The sequence below is a fragment of the Harpegnathos saltator genome, unplaced genomic scaffold (genome assembly GCF_003227715.2).
Source record: "Harpegnathos saltator strain DR-91 unplaced genomic scaffold, Hsal_v8.6 scaffold33, whole genome shotgun sequence".
NCBI lineage: Eukaryota > Metazoa > Arthropoda > Insecta > Hymenoptera > Formicidae > Harpegnathos > Harpegnathos saltator.
In genome coordinates this window covers 1,324,917-1,347,830 of record NW_020230128.1, presented here as the reverse complement: position 1 = coordinate 1,347,830, position 22,914 = coordinate 1,324,917, and the positions used below count along the sequence as shown (strand labels likewise).

Sequence of the window (22,914 nt, the reverse complement as noted above, 5' to 3'; positions counted from 1 at the left end):
ACACGGCGACAAATTGAGCGGATGACTTTGCGTTAAATATTCCGTTTCTGGTTTCTCAACGCCACGTTAACGTCGCCGCCATTAGCATTAACGGTACGTCCGTTCATTACCGTTAGTGCAGAATGATCTCGAGATCGTTTCGGAAAAAATCGTTTCATCGCTCTTGGGCAAGTTCACTAGCGAAATATACCAGACCTGTGTATTTCACAGGAAGAGAGGCTTTGTGTCCAGCCTACCTTCGTGTGAGACCGCAAAGGGTTTAAATGTCCCATCGGAAGGGTGTCGCGCGCGTCTATCGATCGTGCGCTCGTGTGTCCACCGTGTCTCTCGGTCTATCGATAATTCCGAGGTGAAGCAACGCGCCGCGTACGAGGGTGTAATTCCACCTCTAGGTTTAACGATCTCGAAACAATATTCTAGCCGGGTAATGCTAGTGGTGGTGATGGTGGTGGTGAAGAAAAATAAAAAGAGAGCAAGAACAAGAGAAGCAGAGAGAGGGGAAAGGAGGGAGGGGGGGGAGAGAGAGAGAGAGGAGAGAAAAAGAGAAAATGGAGTGAAATGGAGAAGCACATACATGAGACGGGAATATCGGGTGCAAGTCGGGTCGAGCTTGCTGCGCTTCATGGATGGCGCAAGTTTCAGCAAGTAGTTTTCCAAATAGAGTCCATCGGCCACGGGAGAGTGGAGAAAAGTAATCCGTGAAAAGGGGTTCGTTGTTGCGTCGCTTGACTGCACGGCGTTGCCGCGTTTTCAACGTGTGCAACGCGCTGCGCAGTGCAGCCCTGCGTAGTGCCGCGCCGCGCACGCGCGTGCGCAGCGTAGTAGTCGCCCGGGACGCGCAAGCGACGGGACCGATCCGATTTTCGACTATCGCTGCATCCCGCCGCTGCATGTATGCATTGGGAATGATCTTCCAAAGTCCGCTCGATGAAACCAACAGATCTTACGAACGCGACCACAGAAAAGGTAGCCGAACGTTTTTTTTTTTTTTAATAAATGTTCGACCAGGAACAGGATATCTGTGACAACGGTCATTCGCTCCAACGTGTTGCCTTCCTGCTACAAGCTACGAGCCGTCGATGCCCTTTTTCAGCATTGCTCAAAGCCATTGCTAGAAAGCCGCTATGGCGGCGGCGTTGCCGATTTTCACGAACCTCTTCCCCCGATACATACGCACGGGAAAAGAGAAAGATTGCGTGCGCGAGGAGCGAGCGAGCGAACGCGTACAGGGCAGGGGTGGCCAACCAATTAAACATGGCGACCACGGTGGGGTGTGGCGCTTACGCATGCGCGCGGCCGTCGCGGTAGGAGAAAGGGAAGAGCGGCGATCGGAGAGACACATAGATGAGAGGGGGAAGGTAGGAACCGCAAGCGAAGAGGAAACGACGAGAAGGAACCGGCCGGCGAGCAGAAAGAGGCGACGAGTAGTGCTTGGCGTACGGTTTGTGTTGTGTGCGCGCTACCCGTCGAGACAGGCTCCAGCGGAGTGTACGCTTTTACAAGAACAGGTCATCGCAGCGCGAACGAACAAGAGGGAAAGCGTCTGCTACGCGACAAGAGAGTGGTACTCGGAGTGGAGTAAAATCGCGAATAAAGAGACAGAAAGAGGAAGAGAAAAAGAAAGCGAGAAGAGAGAGAGAGAGAGAAAGAGAAAGAAGGAAGAAAGAAATAAAGAAAGAGAAAGCGAGCAAGAGAGAAAGGTAGAGAGAAAAGAAAAAAAGGAAGAAAAACGCAGCAGCAGCAAGAATGACGATGGCAACCGAGACGGAGAACAACGGGCCCGAGAGCAAGGAAATCAAGGACGTGAAGGAGATGAAAGAGGCGCTGAAGGACGACGCGCCGCCGGATAACAAGCAGGAGGAGAAGGACACGGCCAAGAAGGACGAGGCGGTCGGCAAGAAGGACGACGACGCCGCCGCCGCCGCCGCGGCCGCTGCGGGCGGCACGAACGCGGCGCCGGCGAAGGCCAGCACCGTGCACCACCCGGACTACGAGAAGGATGTTGTTTACTTGTATCAGTTCCCGCGTACTCCGCTGCTACCGTCTCTGTCACCATACGGTCTCAAGGTGGAGACATGGTTGCGACTCAACGGCATCAAATATGAGGTAAGGGGGCGAGAGCGTTTTATCCTTTGGTTCTTTTTTTCCCCTCTTCTTTTTCCCCCCTTTCGCCAAGCTACCGAATACGTCACCGAGCGTGTCTTCTCGTTGCCTTTTTTCTCACGGACGTGCGTGTCTGTCGGTCTGTAACCCGGCGGCGAGGGAGGATCGATTTCCTTTACGCTGTGTCGCGAACGAATACTGGTCACTCCGTCGCGTCACGGTTCGATCACTTCGACTTGAAAGTATTCGGAATTATTATTATCTTGGAATGCGGGAACGCGAGTTGCGCGTTTTCGCACTCCAAGTTGCGCGAGTTATGCGTTTGTCGCGTATGACTTGGATCTTCTATTTGTTCTTGCGAGAAAGTTGGACGCACAGTGCAAGCTTGGCGCGCGCTTACCTCCTCATGTCGGTATTTTGGAATATTGAGGTGCTAATGACGCCAAGAGAGAAAGAGAGAGAGAGAACGCACGTTTTGACTAGAATTAACCTTGCTCGCGCGGAACGACACTGGTTTGCCGTCGACGATCGAGATCGCGGTTACTTCGATTTTCTCTACTGCAAATGGACGAAAATTATGTCTCGCCGTGATCGAAGAATAACCTAAGAGATACAGCCGACTTCGCTCGTTCGCGGTATCGATCTATCGATATGCACCGTTTCACAAAACGTCACGAACTCTATCGCGTCGTCTACCATTAGTGATGATAGTGGTGATGATGATCGGCTAATCGTCGGAGGCTGCACGGAGCATTTCGCGTATCGATGCGACTCGGCGGTGATTTGTGCGGTCCGCCGGGTTTCCCGAGATGCAACGAACACGGCACGGCATTTCATTCGGCAGGAATCAGGGTGTGGATGAAGGGAGCGCGTTCGTACAGCGCGCAGCAACGCGTTCCTACTTTCCCGATGCGTTCTCGAGGTGCGCTTTCATTTATTTATTCGTCTAATTATTCGAGTGCCTTAAATCCGATGTCGGCGCATCTCAGCTACGATTTTCAGGCATTTCCTATCGTTTACGTGCGTGTCATTTTTTTCGTGTTCGAACCTCGACTCGACTGCCGCTCAAAGTGTCCGTGTTGCCGGTTAAACAAACTGTCTCTTTTTTTGTAAGCAAACACTCTCTCGAACGACTATGCACTTCGTGCGTTATTTATACGTAGATGAATGTACCCGACACGTAGAAAGAAAATGACACGTGCTTGAACGCGCATCGCGACGCCACGCCGTAATTATCATATATGCGACGTACAAAAATGCGTGCATAAAGACGGCCTTCGCAAACCGCTTCAAAATGGCGGCCGCTGTCAACTTTCGGAGCAGTGGTGCATTCGACCTAGGCGTACCCCGGTGAGAGAAAAGCCGTGCGTTGCATTCCGTAAATTCGCTCGTGAACTCGTTCGCCGGTAAAAGAGCGAGGGAGCGAACGTTTATTACACCGATAAAAATGTATGATGGAATTCTGCCGAGCGTGGTTACGACCGTGAGTAGTGGTATCTAGGCGTAATTAAGGGGCGAATATGCGAGAGTATTAATAAGAATGATTCAGCGTTCTGTCAGACGGGGTTTCCAAGCTAAGGAGAGCAGCGGAATCGGTAACGGAATCGCGTAATATTTCCGTCGTTCGAAATTTCGTAGTGAATTCGTAGTGAAATTGTGGGATATTTACGTAAAATCTCGCCTCTCGAGAAATGTGCGCTTTGAATCGGACGATTTCTGTATTCCACGGATCGCGCGTGATATTTCCGCGTGTTCGCTCGAGGTTCTCGTCGCGAATCGTCCCGCGGGAAATCCTCGGCGCGATTTTTGCGCGCCAGTTGTGCCAATTCGATATTCGAGGGAATATACGAAATAATATCTCTTCGCGGTATGCAGAGACGCGCCGCTCTTGACGCGGGAAGCGCTGGGTCGTTTCTTTCCGCTGCGCGATTTTATTGATATAGAAAGCGGGGCATCCCGTTCCAGACGGCAGGAAAACGATCTATACGAAAGTTCCGTGCTATCCCGCGGTATCGTTACGGCTGCGCTCGTTTCGACGCCGAGAAACCGCGAACGGTGAATAATCGCTCGCTCGCTCGCGAGTCGGATTTCGGATCGTTCTTTCCCACCGTCGTCGCCGTCGGTAACAGTCGATCAGGTCGATCGACGCGATCAGCCTCGCGATACGAGTCGATCGTCGCCGCGACGATCGATTGTGTTGCCGCTGCTCTCGCGATACTCGCGCTTTCTCGCGCGAAAGTTGAAATTCTTCCCACCGAGGGAGAAAGAGTGAGACTGCGCATTGCCGTCGGCGCTCGCGCTTAATTATCGCGATTCATTAGGACGATATTGTGAGCGAAAATCATCGCTAATGATCGGGATAATGGTCAATTGAGGCTTCACTCGTCGTTGCGCTTTTATATCTTCATCATCGGCTTATAGGAACAGCGGGTTAACGGGTTCCCGGCATCGCCGGCGAACTGTAATCGATACAAAACGCTTGCAGCTGCATCGTAACCGACGCGACTAATAATCCAAACTCTCGCGGATCTTGTTTATTAAGAACGAACGAGAACGGATTTGTGTAGCAGCACCGGTCGATCGCATCGAACGATCATCGAATTCTCTTCCCTTTCCTCTTGGCCGTGTCGAAGAGATATGGACTGAAAAAATGTTGCGCGCTTATTTCACTTATTTGCTTTCTTTTTCTCGACGATAACACGGACAAGACAGACATTTTCCACGGTTGAAACTCTAATAGAATTCCGTCGGCGATCTTTCGTCTGGTTATCAGCCCTCGTGGACACGTTTGTCTTACGTCTGCATTGTCGCTCTTGCCTACCCTTGCGAGTCGTTATCCCGACATCTGTTGAACATAACACTTTCCTTCAGGAGGGAGCGGCAACGCGCGCAACTGATTCTCTCTATTACTGATGCCTCTGTATTAAACAGAGGCGTGCTTTTCGTGCCTCTAACACATTGTACCGTTGAGTGAGCCACTCTCTTTCTCTTTCTATCCATGTTTCAGAGAGAGAGAGAGAGAGAGAGGGAAGATCTCGATGAAACTATAATCTAACACAACAATCTTATCTCTTTTATTTTTAACAATTCTATCGGCAAATTTTCCACTCGGTCGTCAATCCTTTTTTTCGTTCGCTCGCGTGGCTTTCTTACGGTGGATTTTTTACAGTTGTATACGCCGCAAATGCGCGCCATAACAATCGCGTGACAATGTGGCGCATTTTCACAATGAACGATCCCGATTGTGAAATGGTAGAATTGGAAGAAAAGAGAGAGAGAGAGAGAAGAGAAGGGAAGAGAGAGGTCACAGGTAATACGGAGGAAGTTCCTATTGAACTAATCATTACCAAGATAGCTATAAATAACGAGTGGAATGGTCGTGATCAATTGGTCAAGTTAAACAGTTTCATTCCGCTCACAGACATGTGTGCTTTCCAAGAAACGCTTCCTTCTCAAATCGTCTGGTATTAATATCTCTCATTCAGAGCGACCGGTATCATTTTATTGAGAGACAGTGTGTGAGAGAGAAAGAGAGAGAGAGGGAGGGAGGGAGGGAGGGAGAGAGAGAGGACCGTACTGTAAATTCCGCTCGAACAAATGCGCTTTCTTTTATCTCCGTGCCGAGTGAAACGACATTTATTATTCCAGTTCCGAATTTAACTTTCCCCGAATGGAGAATCGCGCGTCCCGAGTAAACCCGATAACCCACTTAACCCGCTGGTCAAACGCCGAAAAGAAAGAAAAATTGTCAAAGGATCGGATGGTCAAGGGAGAAATTTACCTTGAAAAACCGCGTCGAAAAATTCGCCCCTCATCTACGAGCGCGCAAAATGACACGAAGTATCGTCGCGTGGCGACGCGCTTTTCTCCTCGGACACGAGAAAAGTAAAGTCTGCGTTTGAAAAGCCGAGACGGTGCTGAAATGCGTGCTGTCGTCACACGAGAATGCGGCTTCTCGTCCGTCGCGTTTCCCCAACTTCGCGCCGTGCTAAATCAACGAAACCTCGTGAATTCTTTCCCTTCCGCATTCCTAGCCTGAGTAACGTTCGATGTACGATGTGTTCCCCGGGGACCCCCGGTGAATGGATCAAGATCGTTGAATAGGTAGACATCGCGCGTACGCTTCAAGCGAGAAACGAGCTCGATAGCGCGAAAACGTCGAATTATCATCGAAAAATTAATTACATAGAAACGTCAGCTCTCTCGGGACAGTTTTGTCGACGAAAACGTGAAAACGATCGATCCCGTCGAGAGAGCTTCAATTCGACAGAGCCGAGTCGTCCATTCAGCTACGCGTCGGAACCGACAAAAAATATACGCGTGACGGTCAGGGAAAAAGTCAACGTCGACCGTATTGCAAATGGGTTACGGCGATACGCGCGAACATTTACCGGTTAACGGCGCGCTGCGATGCAGAAACAATTGGCAAATTATTAAGTGCAGCATCCGCCCGTTAATCCTCTCTCGGAGAGTGTTCACACGTGTTTCGCACCCGCGTCTGTCAAGGGTTCCCACCAGCGTCGCCTGAGTGTAACGCGTAGGAACAGAAACGCGCCTCGCGAACCCGCTCGGGATGCGATAGTTGGCGCGCGCGCGCGCTCGCTCGCGTACGCACGATACAATGTTAGATCTCGCTGCGACACGCACAATCCGACGAGCGGGTAATGAGAGTAAAGTATATAACGAGCGCAACAGCGTCTCTTACAATGAGGATTTTAATTGCTCCTTTCAAAAAGAGGGGAATAATCGGCGTATTAGGCGCTCGCTCATTACGAGACGAATGTGAGAGAACATGGAGACACCTTAAATCCCCTTCGCGAGAGGTGCGCGCGTGCTCGTTAACATTAATCTGCTCTTTATTCCTCGCAGATCGTATCTTCTTTTTGTTTTCTACTGCTACATTCTGTGTGTTCGGTGTGTGTTGTATGCTTCTCTTTCTTTCTTTTTTTGTGTTTACGCGCCGAAAGATACGCTCCGAAATTGTCAGCCGGGTGTGAATATGCGACTTCCGAAGCGTCGGCATTATCGAGTGAGAAAATTGGGCGTTAAGATTTCCGCCGACCTGCTTCATCCTGATTTACCCGGCAGAGAGAAGGGCGAGGAAGGAAAGGGCGGGGCGATGTAAGAGATGGCTCGGAGCCCCGCTGCAGTCGGTACATCTGCACGCATCTTTGACCTTCGGTCATCGCATAAGCGTAGCGCAGCGTGGTCCGAATTCGAGAGGAAATTACGAAGACGCCCAAACGCGGTATTCGGTACATATGGATAAATATCCTCGTAAATCAAACACGATCGACATTACAAACAACGGCAAACCGAAAGAGAGACTGGGAAAGACCGAATTCCCCGGGGAAACTTCCGCCGAAAAAGAACAAAGGATCCCACTCATGCTGCCATGAGAGACTTTTGTTGGTGTTTTTCCTCTTCGTATTATCTTTCGTTCGAAAAAGTTTGGAAACTGCACAAAAGTTTTCCTCATGTTTCTACTATTTGAATAAAGCTATTCATTTGTCTACTATTTGAAAATACTATTTAAATATCTAAGTATCGCTGTTGGACATTTTCTGAATATCGTAAATCCAGCTAAACACGCGCTTCAACATTCGAACGATTTTAACCGATAAAATTTTTATCGCGTTTAGTGTTTACATTCCCTGGACTTCTTAATATTTACAGTATTACGTGATGACCGCAGAGGGGCGGAGGGAATCTCTCCGAAAGAATGCCCCTTCAATAAAAGCGAGGTCGATTGCGGGCAGTCCGCATACCAGCGTTAGTTTTCTGTACAATTATAAAAGCCGCAACGCCTTAGCAGGATTCCTTTCGAAGGGTACTCTGTAAAGGACATAATCAACACGACCGAGTTATGAGCATGGGTTGGGTCGCTTGCAATTTAACGAGCCATGAAATTAGCTGAGTCATAGGATTTAAACACATTCTGCGAGAAAGAGAGAGAAAAAAACAAAGTGCTCTCGGTTAAGTTAGAAGAAGCCGCCGACGATACTTTTCCCACCGTCGTTCGTTCGTTCCCTCGCGATGCTTCTGCCGATTAAGAACCAAATGATTAACCGTTATGAAACGGTGTTATTCGTACCTATCCTGAGAGAGAGAGAGAGAGAGAGAGAGAGAGAGAGAGAGAGAAGGGAGGAAAGAAGCCCAGAAACAATGTAAAAATGTTACGGATTTAGTCACGCTCTTGTTTACGCGTACAGAAATAATGGTATCTTCGGGAAGCATAAATGAAGGTGATGATTCGTCACCTTCATTTATGCTTGGCCGCAAGCTTAAACGAAAAACGCGGGTCGAACAGGGAAAATCTATTAAAGATATTCTTTTCTATTTCTTCTTACGAGATCACGCCCATTTTTTCTCTAATCATACTTATGTGAAACAAAAGTTTCTCTTTGGAGGACACTCTTTCGTTCTTGATGTATTTTCAGAGTATCGTGTATTTATACGCGCGAGAGATGTCCTGGATCTAACTGGCCGTTTTCTCAATAGTATCCACCCAAATTTTAAACGGTGATAAAAAAATTAAATCTTATTGTATGGTTAATTTTAATTGCGGTTTTACCTTAGCAAAAATATAATTTATAATGTTACACACACACACACACACACACAAAATTGCAAAAATTGTGTTGAAGAATAATGATCAAAACAACGAGACGACTCACTTCATTGAATCGATAAAAGAAGACGCAGACGTCCCGTATTTCCTGTAGCTGTTGTAAAATTTGTTTAAATAGGCTCTTGGAGGAGAAATTGCGGATTCTCTCTCTCTCTCTCTCTCTCTCTCTCTCTCTCTATTTCTCTCTTATCAAAGAGAAAGATGGAACAGTGTGATACATATTATTCCGGGCTACGCCATTGCCATAACCTGTTTTAAGGTATACAGTCGGCTAACGGCGTTGACCATGGTTATCGGCCACGGTACCTTCCGAGAAGCTTTCGAAAGGCAGAAAATACAATGTCAAGCGCGAAGAAGTTGTAATAATGAGAGGTGGGGATGAACGAAATGAGCGTACCGCTCCGCGCCTCCTCTAGCTGCGCGTTTCCGGCGATTTAAAGACCGCGACCTGCCTCAACCGTAAAGTAGGTGCATATTTTCCTCACCTGCGGCCAAGTAGTCGAAAGTACATACACACGCACATATGTAAGCAAGCGAGCAAGCACGTGTGCCCGCGCGAGTGAGCGAGCGAGCGAGCACACGTCGTTGAATAAAGGATACGTCGTTGGTAAACTCGCTAATCTGGGTGGACGAAAGTTCGCGGGTAGAGTTTCACCCGTATACTTTCGTTTGTAGAGACGCTGCATTACCGTGCCGGAACTTTGAACATCCCTAATATACGCGTAGTATGTACATATTGTTGAAATTCTACTTGACCCGGCCACGAGTGAAAATTCATGCTTATACATCATATTTATATTTATCATAATTAATATAAAATTGATCACTATCATTATCCGTATTGGAAGTCGAAATTCGATATATATAAAGTCTAGATAATCATTGACGAGAATCTTCTGAAGCGCCGGCAAGGACGAAAGTCTAGCGCCGCGTTTTTCTCAATTTCCGCAATTGTTGAAATCTGGGAGTCTCCTTCCTCGCGCGACTGGTCCGCTCCTGCATCCTGCAGAATAATAGTTGCGTATCGATTCCACGTCTCTCCGGTCCCATTATCGCGCATGCAGTATTATTTGCTGCTAAGAATCTCGTATCGCGCGTGCCAAAGGCCGGTCTGTTTCGCATCGATTCGACGTCTCGCGAGAGCACGACGGCTGCGGAATGAAAATTGGTATTCATAAAACGTCCTGCCGCGACAGGACGCACAACGTCTACGACGACGGCGACGGCGACGGCGACGGCGGCGACGGCGACGACGATATTGTCGACGTTGAGTACCACCACGACAAAGAGGAATGTATAAGGCAGATCACGGACGAGCGAAGCCGCGTTAGTGCACGCACACGCTCCTTTATATAGCGATGTATGAGAGCCCCACTATGAGCGGAGCTACAGGATAGGACACGAGTCCTCGGACGACGAGAATAATGCGATACATATTGACGAGCTGCCGATGCTGCCGTGGAAAACGATTTCCACGTTACTGCGGAATTATTTTTTACGTTTCCCTCCTTTCCGCTCCTCTCTTCCGCTTCTTTCTTCTCTTCTCGCTCTTCCTCCTTCTTCTTCCTCCTCCTCCTCCTCCTGCTCGTGTTCGACTACGTGTTCGATACGCCCGTTGACGGAGCAGACGGATTTATGATCTTTGCTGACCCGATTAATTCTCACCGAGAGGACGGTATCCGTGTTTTTCGCATGTCGTCTTTAATGAAGACGATCCGCACGCTTCCGTTATCGTTCCATTTAAGCCGAAATCCGCGATGTTTTTTAAACGCGAGTTTTCGCATCGGGTTTCGAGAACGTCGTCGTCGCCGCCGTCGTCGTATGTCGAGGAAGTCGAGATGCTGTTTACTTGGCTAATTTTAATAGCCGAGCGAGATTATATTCGGGCGGTGTCAGGATATACCAGTGGTGTCATCCGAACAACGATATCGGCGCATGCTCTACGTCGCTACAAGAGACGCATACACGTTAGGCGAGCGCGATAACGGGCGGAAAGGAGAACTCGTTTCGTAAGAATTGCAAGTGCGGTCGTGATCGAGAGTTCCAACTTTGCCGCCTCCTATCTCTCAATTGAGAGGTCAACAACGACGCGGCCGCGAGAATATTTATCTCGCATGCGATACTTGTTTTTTTACTTGTAAACTACTTTATTCTCGCCGCCGTCGCCGTCACCGTCACCGTCACCGTCGTCGCGTGCGCGAATGAATGGTCGGAGATGAGAGTTGGCGCCGAGAATCGGATTGGAATTTCTTTCAATGATAAGTCGCGCATTCCGTCGCCAAGATGGAACGACGGACGCATAGCCAATACGATCGGCCCGAGCGTAATAATGACAACACCCCGCGTAATACGGTAAGACGGTCGCAAGCTAATCAGATTCCGGAGTATTATGATTAAGCGGGGCGTACGCGCGACTTTTTATCGTCCCGGCATGATCGGTGCATTTCGCGCGCAATTATTCATGAGGAGTGACTCACCGGAATGGTATATCCTGGAATTGAGTCTTATAGCACCGACACGAATCATCGCAACGCGGTCATGTGCTCCGAGGTTCCGCTCGGAGAGTCGCGTCGGTTTAGATAATTGCTGAAAACTCTCGGTGTTTAGCATGAGCGCGAAAGGAGGCGGAGGAGGGGGAGGGGAGTGTCAAGAGGACGAACGCGAGATCGTGGTGAATCGCACTCTGGAAAACGCGACGAGTGCACTCTCTCTCTCGTTCCTCGTCAATAATGATCCAATCGAAGACGCGAAGCGACACATTCCAGCCTTGACACGTATGCATAATTCGCTGCTGCTCAAGATGTCGTATTATTAAAAAAGAAGGGAAGGTGGTTGGTTGGACGAAGCCGGCAGAAGCATGCGCGTTATTAGGTAGATGGCCGTCCAGCGATTTGATCTGGTCGCTTTAATACGTACCGGGATACACGTCGTGCTGCACGTCGTGTCCGTTATCCTAAATCGATTCGCGTACGATAACGTAATTCCGCGTAGTTTCACGCCATTCAGCGTGGATGCGTTCTCGGTACAACGCGGTGAGCGTAACCTCGATTATTATGTACTACGACGTTATATTAGCTCGGATGACTACCGCCATGTGTCTCTCCTCTCTCTCTCTCTCTCTCTTTCTCTCTCTCTCTCTCTCTCTCTCTCTCTCTCTCTCCCCCCCCGACGCGCTTCTCTTCTCAAATACGCAATACCTACTTGTTATCGTTCGCGCGACATGCGTCCGTCCGTCCAACCGGCCGACCAAGCAGGCATCGGTGTGCGTCTTATCCGCAATCCGTGTAACGCGATAGCTCCGATATTATCGATCCCGTTACGCGATATTACCCGCGGTAAGACGAACCTCTCCGAGAGCGAGTCGCGCGCGCGTTTCAGATGTTCGCAAAAGTCCGCACCACTTGGCGCATCATCGTTACCAACGAGCGTTACGAAGTGCTTCCAGGTAACGTCGTAACATTAAAACGTTGCGTTTTCCGCGGCCGCGTCTGTCGTTTTCATCCTCGGCGAAAAGTGCGCCGTACGACACGCTCGCGAGTCCGCGAACGGTCCTTGTCTTCCAAGTCCTCCTCTCCTCCCGTCCCAGAGTATTGTCCTCGCTTCCCGTGTCGATTGTCACCCGTTGTTTTCTAAACGCCGTAACCGAGAGGACGGGTCCGTATCATCGGAACTATCTCCATCGAAACTGCTTCAAGAGAAGTTGGGCGAATCATCTGCCTTCCCCTCTTTGTCCCGATAAAAGCGCTCCCTTGAGCGACGTTGGGGTCGACAGATTCCCTCTCGCAGGAGGACCTCGTGACGAGGTTCCAATTCGGGAAGGATACATCGCGCGGTATTGAGGTGTCTATTCGTGAGACCCGCAACATTTCGGCTTATTCCCGCGAGGTCTCTCCTTAATTGGGAGCAATTGATTTTTCACGAGAATCGCCGAAGGCGCGACATTACGTCGGAGAATCCGCCGCTTCAATATTGAATTACTTCGCGTATTTATACGTGGGTGTGATGCACCCACAGCATTCGTCGCATCGATTCTCTATTTCACCGAATCGTGGCTAGAAATGTAAAGATGCAGTTTCCCCTTTAGCGAATCACTTCAACAAACGAAAATATCCCTGTATTGTGCGTCATTCGTGTAGCTAATTTCCCTCTCATTGCCGTTGTTTTAAACTTGCATGATTCTAGAGACGCGGCTGGCGGGGGGTTGCGAGCGATGGTTCATGTAAATTATGCACACAGAGTACATGAACAATGTGCGTATTGTTCTACGGGTGTACTAACTGCGCGTCAAGTACGACGTATTTAGTTCATACTTTTTACCGCATTATACGATTCATTGGAGCAAAAAAAAACAAGAAATCATGCGACGTAGCGTATTTTGTTTTCCACCGCCGCGCCGCTGAGAAAAGAACCGAGGATTTTTTCTAAGATGAGAAAATTTCGTTTGAAGTTGCGAAAGATTTCTCTCTCTCTCTCTCTCTCTCTCTCTGTCCACGAACGCAAGCGAATTCAAGCGTCGAGAGAGAATTCGATTGGTGCGCGCGTTTTCACGAGGGAAAAAATTTTCCACGTTGCGTGTCAAATTTCGCTTTTCTCGCCGCTTGTATTTCATTCCTCGAAGTCCAGGTGCGAGGTAATTAGAGAGCGTCGTCTACCGCGGTTGCAAAAGATGACATATACATTACGAGATATCCGAAAAATTTCAGCTCAGCACTTTACGGGACAAAGAGCGTCCTTTAGTGGCTCGCGGTTCGCGCTATTCCGTCATTTCACGGCGTTCCTACAGTCCGCAAAGATGTGCGTGGTGTGGCCGTACGTCAAGTGCAGTCACTTATGTCTATTAATTAATCCGCCGTTATCGCGGTATGTGCATACGCACGGCACGTGAGGACGGAACCTCGTCCGCTGTACGCGGCGAGAATTCTTTTTCGGCGCCACGCCGCGACCGTCGCTAATTTCGAGTGCGGCAACGCATATATAGAAATAAAAGCGGCAGAAATATACACGCGGGGGCGGGAGCGTGGCTCTTAAAATAGCGGCGAAAGACCTCTGGAGTCGCGATCGCGCGTATCTCTCGCAACAAGAACAAAGCGCGTGGACAAAGAGAAAAGTCTGTGCGGATGCGTCGGTGGCGTGAGGAGGCGAGTGAAATGAGAAAGAGAGAAGGGGTAGGGGGAAGAGAAAGAAAAGGAGGGGTAAAGAGAACGAGGAAGACAGACAGACAGAGAGAGAGAGAGAGAGAGAGCGGAGAGAAACGGTCAGGCAGGCAGGCAGGCAAGGCGGTGACTGGCAAGCGTTCTATTACATTCCATTAGTCGGTGACTAGATTGCCCGGCCTGGAAATGCGATTGTCTTCCTCTCTCTTCTTCTTCTGTCAGAGCGGAATCGTAACGCGCCGCGCGCCAGCGCGCTCATTGTATTTTCCGCGAGACGCGCTCCGCTCGTCTCTCGCGTAATTATTTTACAACTCGTCACATCCAGCGTTCCGAGAAAGAACCTTAACGAAGGTCTCCTCGCGATACTGAACGCGAGTCCCGGTGATAAAATTTATTAACCTTTGGGTCGTGCCAATATCATACCGAAGATACAAACGGTCAAGTCGCTTCGACGATTTTACCCGCCTTAGGGATCGCAAACTCGAACTTGATGATTTTATTTTCTTTTTTTTTTTTCTTTTTTATTGAAGTCTTCTGAAGTCTATTCAGTTGTTTGCCGAAGAGAGGAAAAACATCGAAGCGAGTTGTCCGAAGTCGTGTGGGCCGAGAAAACGATTCCCCATCCATCGGTCCCGTCCACGTCGAGAGGAACGTTCGTTTACGTTCGTCAACGCGCTACAGACACTGGCTCGCGGTCGCAACATAATTGCGGGTCTCCATATCCCGGCAGCTGTAAATCCCTCGCCCTCGTCTTTTTCTCGTCATTCGCCTCCGCATCTCGCGCATGCAGTGGGCAGCAGCAGGCCTGTCTCCGCCGCCGCCATCGTCGTCGTCGTCGTCGTCGTCGTCGTCGTCGTCGTCGTGTCGTACGCGCACACACAGTGCTCTCTTCTTCGTCGTACCGTATATGCCTGCATACCGTCCGCAATATGTCCAATTTAACTCCTTCACCGTAGGTTTTAATTAATTAATCTTCCAATTGAACCTCATTACAGCTTATCTTATCGCGGAGGAACGCGCGGAAGGAGGCTGCGATCGTTTCTCTCTTTCTCTTCATCTCCTTTTTCTCTTTCTCCATCCCCCCCCTCTCTCTCTCTCTCTCCCTCCCTCCCTCCCTCCCTCCCTCCCTCTCGTCGACTGACATTCCTCGACCGCGAGAAATTCATTCTGTCACGCCGGGTGCTGGCAGAGAGGGAGGGCGGCAGGGGTTCATTGCACTCCATAGAAAAATAGACAACGCGTACCGATGTGCGCGCGTCCCCGAATGCGACGACGCTGTCTCTCGTTATCTCTTTCTCTCTCTCTCTCTCTCTCTCTCTCTCTCCCCCCCCCATCCTTCCTTTCTCGTACACGTTTGAATAGGGCTTGCCCTTATCGACGATACACCGCGATGCCGTAATCGCAGTCACCCGCGACGACGTCAATCGTGTCATAATAGAGGAGCCGCGCTGCGCGATAAGTCGGTTTGTACCGTTAATGTGCGGAGTGATTCACGGAGCTTTTAAGATTCCTATCTGCTCAAGGTTTAATTAGGCACGCCTACTAAAAGAGGGAACAGGAAATCACGAGGAAACCTTTCCGAGAGTCTCGTTCGTGATATTTTCAATGTTGTCTTTTAATAGCTCATACTTTTGACGCGCATATGCCCCACGACGGGATCTATTTTTACTCGTCTTTGTATTTATGTTTGCCTCAAACATGTTCCTCTCAAAGTTTAGTTTACGTTAGATTTCTTGTTCTTTTCGAAAATCAGCGACGTTAGCTCGAGGCGGCTTCGAGGCGCGCTATTCAAGAGCTATTTATTGTATGGAAGGATATCGAGAGAGAGAGAGAGAGAGAGAGAGAGAGAGAGACGCAGTTATCGTGTTTCGTAAGATAGTTTACGCGACATGAACGGGCCCCATTGTGCGACTTTATGGTGTCACGCTCGAAGAAACAACGAGTTAAATGTCGAGATAATTCACCGTCCATGAATACGAGGCGTGGTGTTTCTCCCAATTTGACCGATTACCGCTAGAGAGACGTAAATGCGCTTCGCGCCGCGCCGGCTGTCTATTGATCGCGTGCCGCGCGCATTTGACGTTGCAACTTGAGAGATCGCATCTTTTCTATTTCGGTCGACGATTTAATTACGATAGTCCAGCGCGAGCAACGATAGGACCATCGAGTGGCTTTAATTCACTCGTCGAAAAAGTCCCGATATTAAAACGCCCGATTTATCTCCTCGGAAATTGTTGCGCTCCTTCATTTTCGAATAAAGCTGACGAAAGAGAGAAAAAGAGAGAGAGAGAGAGAGAAACAAGATTAGTTTAAGCAGCATCGTTTAAAAGTTAACGAGCTAAGGTTCCGCTGTGAGCGCCCGAACCTTCGAGTTTACCCTCGTATTCTAAACGACCAAGAATGCCGGCACAATTTCACCCGGGAATTCTTATTTCCCAAGATATCGTAAGATAAGTGTAATCGCTGTGTCGGAAAGGAAAATAGCTCTGGGTATATGAGCGCAACGCTCGCGCCGACGCGCACGGCACGACCGACTCCGCCGTCGCGCATGGCTTAATTTATGTACGCTGTCTAACACTTTGAATACAGTAGTAGGCGAGGTGAATCCAAGGATTACCTATTAAACGGCTGAGCTAGCAATCTACTTGATCCGAGCAACGCGATACCGCGCGCGCGCGCGCGCGCGTGTGTGTGTGTGTGTGTGTGTGTGTGTGTGTGTGTGTGCGTGCGTGCGTGCATGCATGCGTGGCGTCCACAACTTTAGCTATTTTTTATTTCCGTTTGCAGACGTCGCTGATGAAAATTGATTCACAATTGCGAGGGAAGAACGAGGGCGGTTTTTCAATATTGTTTTTTTAGCATACAATTGGCGATGTCGAAAGGAGGATCGGTCAGTTGGCGTTTTTGTATGGAAACGCATCGTCGCCGCCGATCGTACGCGTTGCGTTTCGTACTTATACAGGTATCATCACCCGCGGCTTTGCTGCTGTGGGCAGTGATAAGTAGACGGTTATACCGTGTCATGCAGCACACATCTATGTCACATATGGTGTATATTATACATATATATATATATATGTGTGTGTGTGTGTGTGTGTATGTACGGATGAATCTCCCCGACTACATCCGTCGTGTCGGAATGCGTTGTGGAAACAGTACGCTTCTAGTCCATTAGAGAACGAGCGTCGAGGGGGATCGTCATATGCAAGTGCGGACCAAGCAAGCAAGCAGCAACAGCGATCTGTCGCGAGCTTCTCGCTATCTGATATACCGCGTGTATTCCGTATTCATTCTCGACGAAGAGCCGCTGATAATCAAGTTTCAAAGTGTCGCACGGCAGAGGAAGAATCGAGTTAGAGTGTATCTCGCTAATGTATCTCAACCTGGTCGTCGCGGTAAGGAAGGAGAAGAGCAGGCGAGAGGGGAGGAGGGATCCTTTGTATACTCCAGCTCGCAATTTTCGCGGAGTCTAATGAGCGTATAGATATCGGGATATGATGACCGTGTATCCCGAATATTTCAGGCGTTTAAAGGGTCGCGTCGCGTCCCGTATTCCCGCGACTGTGACGCTCCAGACCAATCGATACCGGCGCGCGCGCGCGCGCGTTCGCCCTCCCTCCCGCCCTCCCGCTCACTCGCGAGTCCCCGACCCTGGAGAAGCACCCAGCATCCGTGCAAACAGCGAATCCATTATTCCGTGTGTCCCCGCGTATCGACTTCGACCAGTCCCTTGCGAATCGAGACTGGCTTTTTTCGGCAATAATACGCGTCCTTGCGACATACGAGCGACGGCGACGTCATTGTCGTCGTCGACGGCGACGGTGGCGGCCGTTCGCAGCACCATCCCGCGCGATCAATATCAGCGCGAACGGCGGCCACGACTACGATCAACGAGGGTGACTACCACGACAATGACGGAGACGAGAGAGAGAGAGAGAGAGAGAGAGAGAGAGAGAGAGAGAGAGAGAGAGAGAGAGAGAGAGAGAGGAGGGAGGGGGGCGAGGACTGGCACGACCACCAGCGTGCGACGCAACGCACATACGCCGGAGCCAACGTGGTGTGTCGAACGGAGCGACGCTGCGCCCGGCCATGCGGCGGTGGGGTAGGTAGCCAAGTGGGGAACGTTGCCAGGCGACGGAAGCTGCCTGCTGGCTGCCGCGCGCGCGGCGAGTTCATCGTCCTCCGCGCGTACTCGACGCTTCTCCCTCGCTTGCAGCACACACCGATCCAGCTAGCCAGCCAGCCAGCCACCCTTCGTCCGTTTCTTTTGGCTTCTCCGCCGCGCGTAGCGTCGCGCCGCGCCGAGGTCGACGCAGAGCGGCGCGTTTTCAGCGCGCGGCGACCCCGCCCCGCCCCGGCACTATCGCTGCTATCGCACCTTCGTTATCAGGCCTCATCAATCGCAATGGAGAACTCGTGATTTAAATAACGCGTTTTTCAGCGATCCCTCGATAAAAGGACACTGCTGATCACATTAGAAGACCCCCCTGAACGTCCACGACAACGAAGGTGGCCGCGTCCGAATAAATTCCAAAGATTCGGCAGAGATAACGTATAATAGGCATTATTAGAAGAGCACACACAGATAGAGAGCCTCCGGGAAGAAAGATGACTCATTCGGGCAGAGAGAGAGAGAGAGAGAGAGATAGGCGCGTTAGTTATCGCCTTCGGTCGACTCGCCAGATCCTGTTACGGTGTAGCCAGCTTGACACGCGTGTATTACACATCTATACCACAGCCCCTCTCATCGATCTCGCCGTCACACCGAAGGGTTAAAACTGGAGCAATGGGATCTCTCCTTCCCCTACCGCCGCGTTGCATCATTGTTTTCCCCGTGTCGACAATCCTCCGAGCAATGCTTTTAACACGTGATATGTCTCTCTCCTCCTCCCTCGCTCCTCCCCCCTTCTCTCTCTCTCTCTCTCTCTCTCTCTCTCTCTCTCTCTCTCTCTCTCTGTCGTTTTGCAGCTTGCCTAAATTTTATGCACTGTGTGATCAATATTTCTCTCCCTCTTTCTATTTGTTTCCTTTTTTTCGTACTTACATCTCTGCTCCGTAATTGGCTGCACACCGCGTCTGTGCTCTCCTTTTGTGCCAGTTTCAAGTTCGCTCTTCCGACTCGTTTTGTCGCGCCTCTCCTTCCGTGTTTCTCGCGCGTCGCGTGCGCGTCTTAAACTCTTCCACCGTATCTGTTCCACCTACTCACTGGCGCGAACTTCCATACGATTCGTCCACCTCGTCCGTTAATTCCATCGGCTCGTCGGCGGGCCCTCATTTTTGCCCTTTGCAGGGCATCAGAATGCTCCTTCTCCTTTGCGTCCGACTCGCCGACGATACCGATTATTTTTCGGCTATCTCGCGCGTGTCGAGTACTGCTCCACACGTAGTAAATTGTGCAAACAAGAAGACACGCCGCTACCAAAGTATCACGAAGAAATCTTCGGTCGCAAGTTTAATGACATCCGTGCTACATTTTTTTTAATAATATCAAATTCGACGTCGCGCGCTCGCCCTTTCGGTGTAATGATACGCAATTGTACCGTTAATACCGTCGCAGAGTTAGAAAACATGAGTAATCTCGATAAGCACAGAATTTTGTTGTCCTTGTAAGCAGCGAGGAAAAAAGTAGGGAGAATTTTCGATATCATCAATAGGAAAAGATTTGGACCTTCGGCAAGAAACGTTTTTTTTTCTTTTTTTTTTTTTTTTTTTTTTTTCTTTTTTAGAGCCGTCATGAATCCGTCGAAGAATTTACCATTGAGTAGGGGACCGCAAGATCCAAGATACCTGGTGCATCAACGCGTGATGACGCGTTCGCAGATTACGTATAATAAGCCGATTCACCTGTGAAAGCCACAATATCCTACTTATGTATTTAATACAGTGTGCGTATGACTATAAATAGAGCATGTACTCCGCTATGCGAGAGTATACATACTAACTGTGTCTACCTGTTTCAATGCGGTATTATTTATCGCACGTTGCGACATACATCTTTACGAAAAATTACGGTAGCTTCATATGCAAGATATCTTGGTTTGCTCAGTTTCATTTGGTAAATATCGTAACATGTCGATGGAAGTTGAGTTTCGGAACTGAGCAAACGGACGAAAACGTCCTTCTCAGAGTCAATTTTTTTGCAGAATAATTAACGATAAAATATATGGAAGAAAGAAAATATAATATAGAAAGTAAATTCCTCTTTCTGCGTATCATGCGCAATCATGTGCGATAAATGACAAACAATTTACTCGACTGTTGCAGAATGTCGATCACAAGATGAAGTTCCGCTCCAAGAAGGGCCAGCTACCGTTCGTTGAATTGAACGGCGAAGAGATCGCGGACAGCACGATCATCCTGCGGGAGCTGAGTCAGAAGTTCGGCAAAGACTTGGACGCCGGTCTTACGTCCGAGCAGCGGAGCGTTTCTCATGCCATGATATCGATGATCGAGAATCACCTGGTCTGGGTGGTCGCGTGCTGGCGCACGAAGAATCTGGATCAGGTCCTCAAGGGCTACAAGGTCAATCTCCAGCTCGCCCTGGGATCACGTATTCCCAATGCTATCCTCAATTTCTTCTTTAAGCTCACGTTCGGACGCAAGGTAAGTCTCGCTTGGCGTTCGCTACGATTTCGATGTGATTTCGATGTGACCTAGCGTGCAACTTGGGCTCGTTCACCGAACAATCAACTCACGTTTTATCATTCTGATCTCCGATTGTTTTTCACCGTACATAACATAAATTACGCTCATGCCTCTGCAGGTTTTCCTCTCTTTTCCGTTCACACATCTTCATCGTTATATTCCATATTATTTCCATAACTACACACATATATATATATATATATAATTATTTATAGCGTTGTGTTACATGACGTTTTTCTCCCCCTCGATCTTTCCATATTTCGATCTCTTCCGAATCATGAACGAATTTACACGTACATACATGCACATTTTACGCCAGTTTCAAGTAAGTACTGCGACTGTGTGATCTCTCATCATTGTACATATTTCCATTTCTCTCGGTGTCGAATAATCAATATTCATGTCATTTTTACTGAATTCTGGTCGAGGTGTGACAGTTTCGTTTACGTGTTGATAATATGGAATATAAAGATGACTACGTGTGCGCGAAGTGCGAGTTGATTAAAATCATGTTGAGATTTAATAAACGTTCGTTTCTCGGGATGCGCCGATGATGTGGATCTCGTCAGAGCCGATCGATATCCCGACACGTACTCGGGATACTTTTTACTTCGACCAAGTTTGGCTACACCCAATCGTTATCACAGTTCGTTATCACATTGTTACAATCACGCTATCCCTAGAATCATTCATAGTATTCGCTTAGAGTGCAAACTGCTGCGCTTGCGACCATAGATGTCTATGAATGTGGTAGCTAAGGTAGTGTGCAACGAGGCAACGAAACGCGAGTAGAGAACAAAGCATCGTGACCGTTTGTAGTGAAATGTAGTTGGATTGGTTACAGGGTGCAAGGAAAGTGAAGGCTCAGGGAATGGGCGTGCACAGTCCGGAGGAAGTGTCCCAGTTCGGCTGTACCGATCTCAAGGTGCTCTCGGACACGCTCGCTGACAAGCCCTTCTTCTTCGGCGACGAGCCGACTACTGTAAGTATGCCGCGTTTCAAATCTATTAATGCGTCGCTCTCGCCCGTCGCGAGGGTGAGATTTCGCATTTAGCAGCGCGCGTTTCTAGCGGTATGTTTTGTCTCTTGTGTAAATAATAGCAGTAGTCTCTTGTAACTCGATACCGATAACATCGGTGAGCCAGTTAGTGTATATAGTGCCGCCTACGGACGAAACGGTATTAATGCATCTCTCTCTCGATGAGCTCTCATCGCGAAAAAGCCAAATTCTTGCTCGTTATATCGGCGGACGAAGTCAAATTAACGAGATCTGGCAACGAGTAAATGAACAGACACGACAATTGTCACTTATTTCGATCATTAATGATTTTGCAATCTCTCAGCCGAATGAACATTGAAATTTCAAAAGATCGGATTTCAGAATTACAAAACGAAAGTAGAGCAAACGTCGTTCATCGCGACGATGGAGGCGCGCAGAATCTGCGGAATGCGAATAGCTAGACATGATTGTGCAATGTGCCGCTTATTTCACAAGTTCCTCTTCGACCTTTCTTCCTCTTCGTTGGCAGTTACGTTTTTGCTCTCAAGATGAAAGAACGACCAGAATAGATTATATGGGCGATTCGTTCGAGTAGTCCCCGTCTTACAGCGTTGATTTCTCGCATTTGTGCAGATGGATGTCGTAGCGTTCGCGCATCTCGCTCAAATTCTGTATATCGACAAAGACACGCCCTACAGCCTGCGAGACTACATGCAGGAGAACTGTCCCAACTTGGTTGGCCATTGCTCGCGCGTTAAGGAACGATGCTTCCCGGACTGGGATGAAATTTGCTCCAGCTTGGACATGAACACGCATCTGCCCAAGCCCGAGAAGCAAGAAGAGAAGGAAGGCAAGGAGGAGGCGAAGGAGTCTAAGGAGTCTAAGGAGGAGAAGGAGGGCGACAAGGAGAAGGCGGACAAGGAGGAGAAAGAGGTTGAGAAAGACAAGGAGGTTGATGAAAACAAAGAAAAAGAGAAGGATGGCAAATAAGCGGTCTCGTTGTGAAGGGAAGTAATAAGTCGTTTCAAGGCGATTTAAAAGCGAAGTCGCGAAGGTGTACGAAGGCGAATAAATAAAGATAGGGAGAGAAGCGGTTGATGATCTGCATGATGAGTGTGCGTGAATGCGTGAGCGCGTGGTTGTGTGTGAATGTGACGACTATGGAGACGCGAGAATGTGATGTAGAGAGCACGTATAGTATGGTGTGAAGAGGGACGGGAGTTGCCGGAAGTGATAGATAGCGGGTGTACGAATGAGAGAGGGACAGAGAGAGAGAGAGAGAGAAAGAGAGAGAGAGAGAGAGAGAATGAGAGATTTAGAGGGAGAGAGAGGGCAAGTTGGAGAAAAGGAATGTATGTGTGCGTATACATGGTGCGTGCGTG

General features: G+C 49.1%; 1 protein-coding gene across 2 annotated transcripts; it reads left to right on the top strand.

The window, feature by feature from the left end:
• Window positions 1-1,343: 1,343 nt before the first annotated feature.
• fax (failed axon connections) lies at window positions 1,344-22,853 on the top strand. Of its 2 annotated transcripts, none has more exons than XM_011143142.2 (4): window positions 1,344-2,106; window positions 20,152-20,490; window positions 21,362-21,514; window positions 22,166-22,853. In XM_011143142.2, exons 1-4 carry the CDS (start codon window positions 1,747-1,749, stop codon window positions 22,520-22,522), a joined length of 1,209 nt encoding a protein of 402 aa, XP_011141444.1. In that variant the 5' UTR covers window positions 1,344-1,746; the 3' UTR covers window positions 22,523-22,853. The 2 variants fall into 2 exon arrangements, with proteins under 2 accessions (XP_011141444.1, XP_011141445.1); XM_011143143.2 differs by having other exon boundaries at window positions 1,346-2,106; window positions 21,377-21,514.
• The last annotated feature ends 61 nt before the right edge of the window (window positions 22,854-22,914 follow it).

Bases quoted from the DNA above. Each gene is read 5' to 3' on its own strand.
- fax (XM_011143142.2), top strand. From the start codon at position 1,747: ATGACGATGGCAACCGAGACGGAGAACAACGGGCCCGAGAGCAAGGAA. The intron at 2,107-20,151 runs GTAAGGGGGCGA...CGACTGTTGCAG, and splicing joins TCAACGGCATCAAATATGAG to AATGTCGATCACAAGATGAA. The intron at 21,515-22,165 runs GTAAGTATGCCG...GCATTTGTGCAG, and splicing joins TCGGCGACGAGCCGACTACT to ATGGATGTCGTAGCGTTCGC.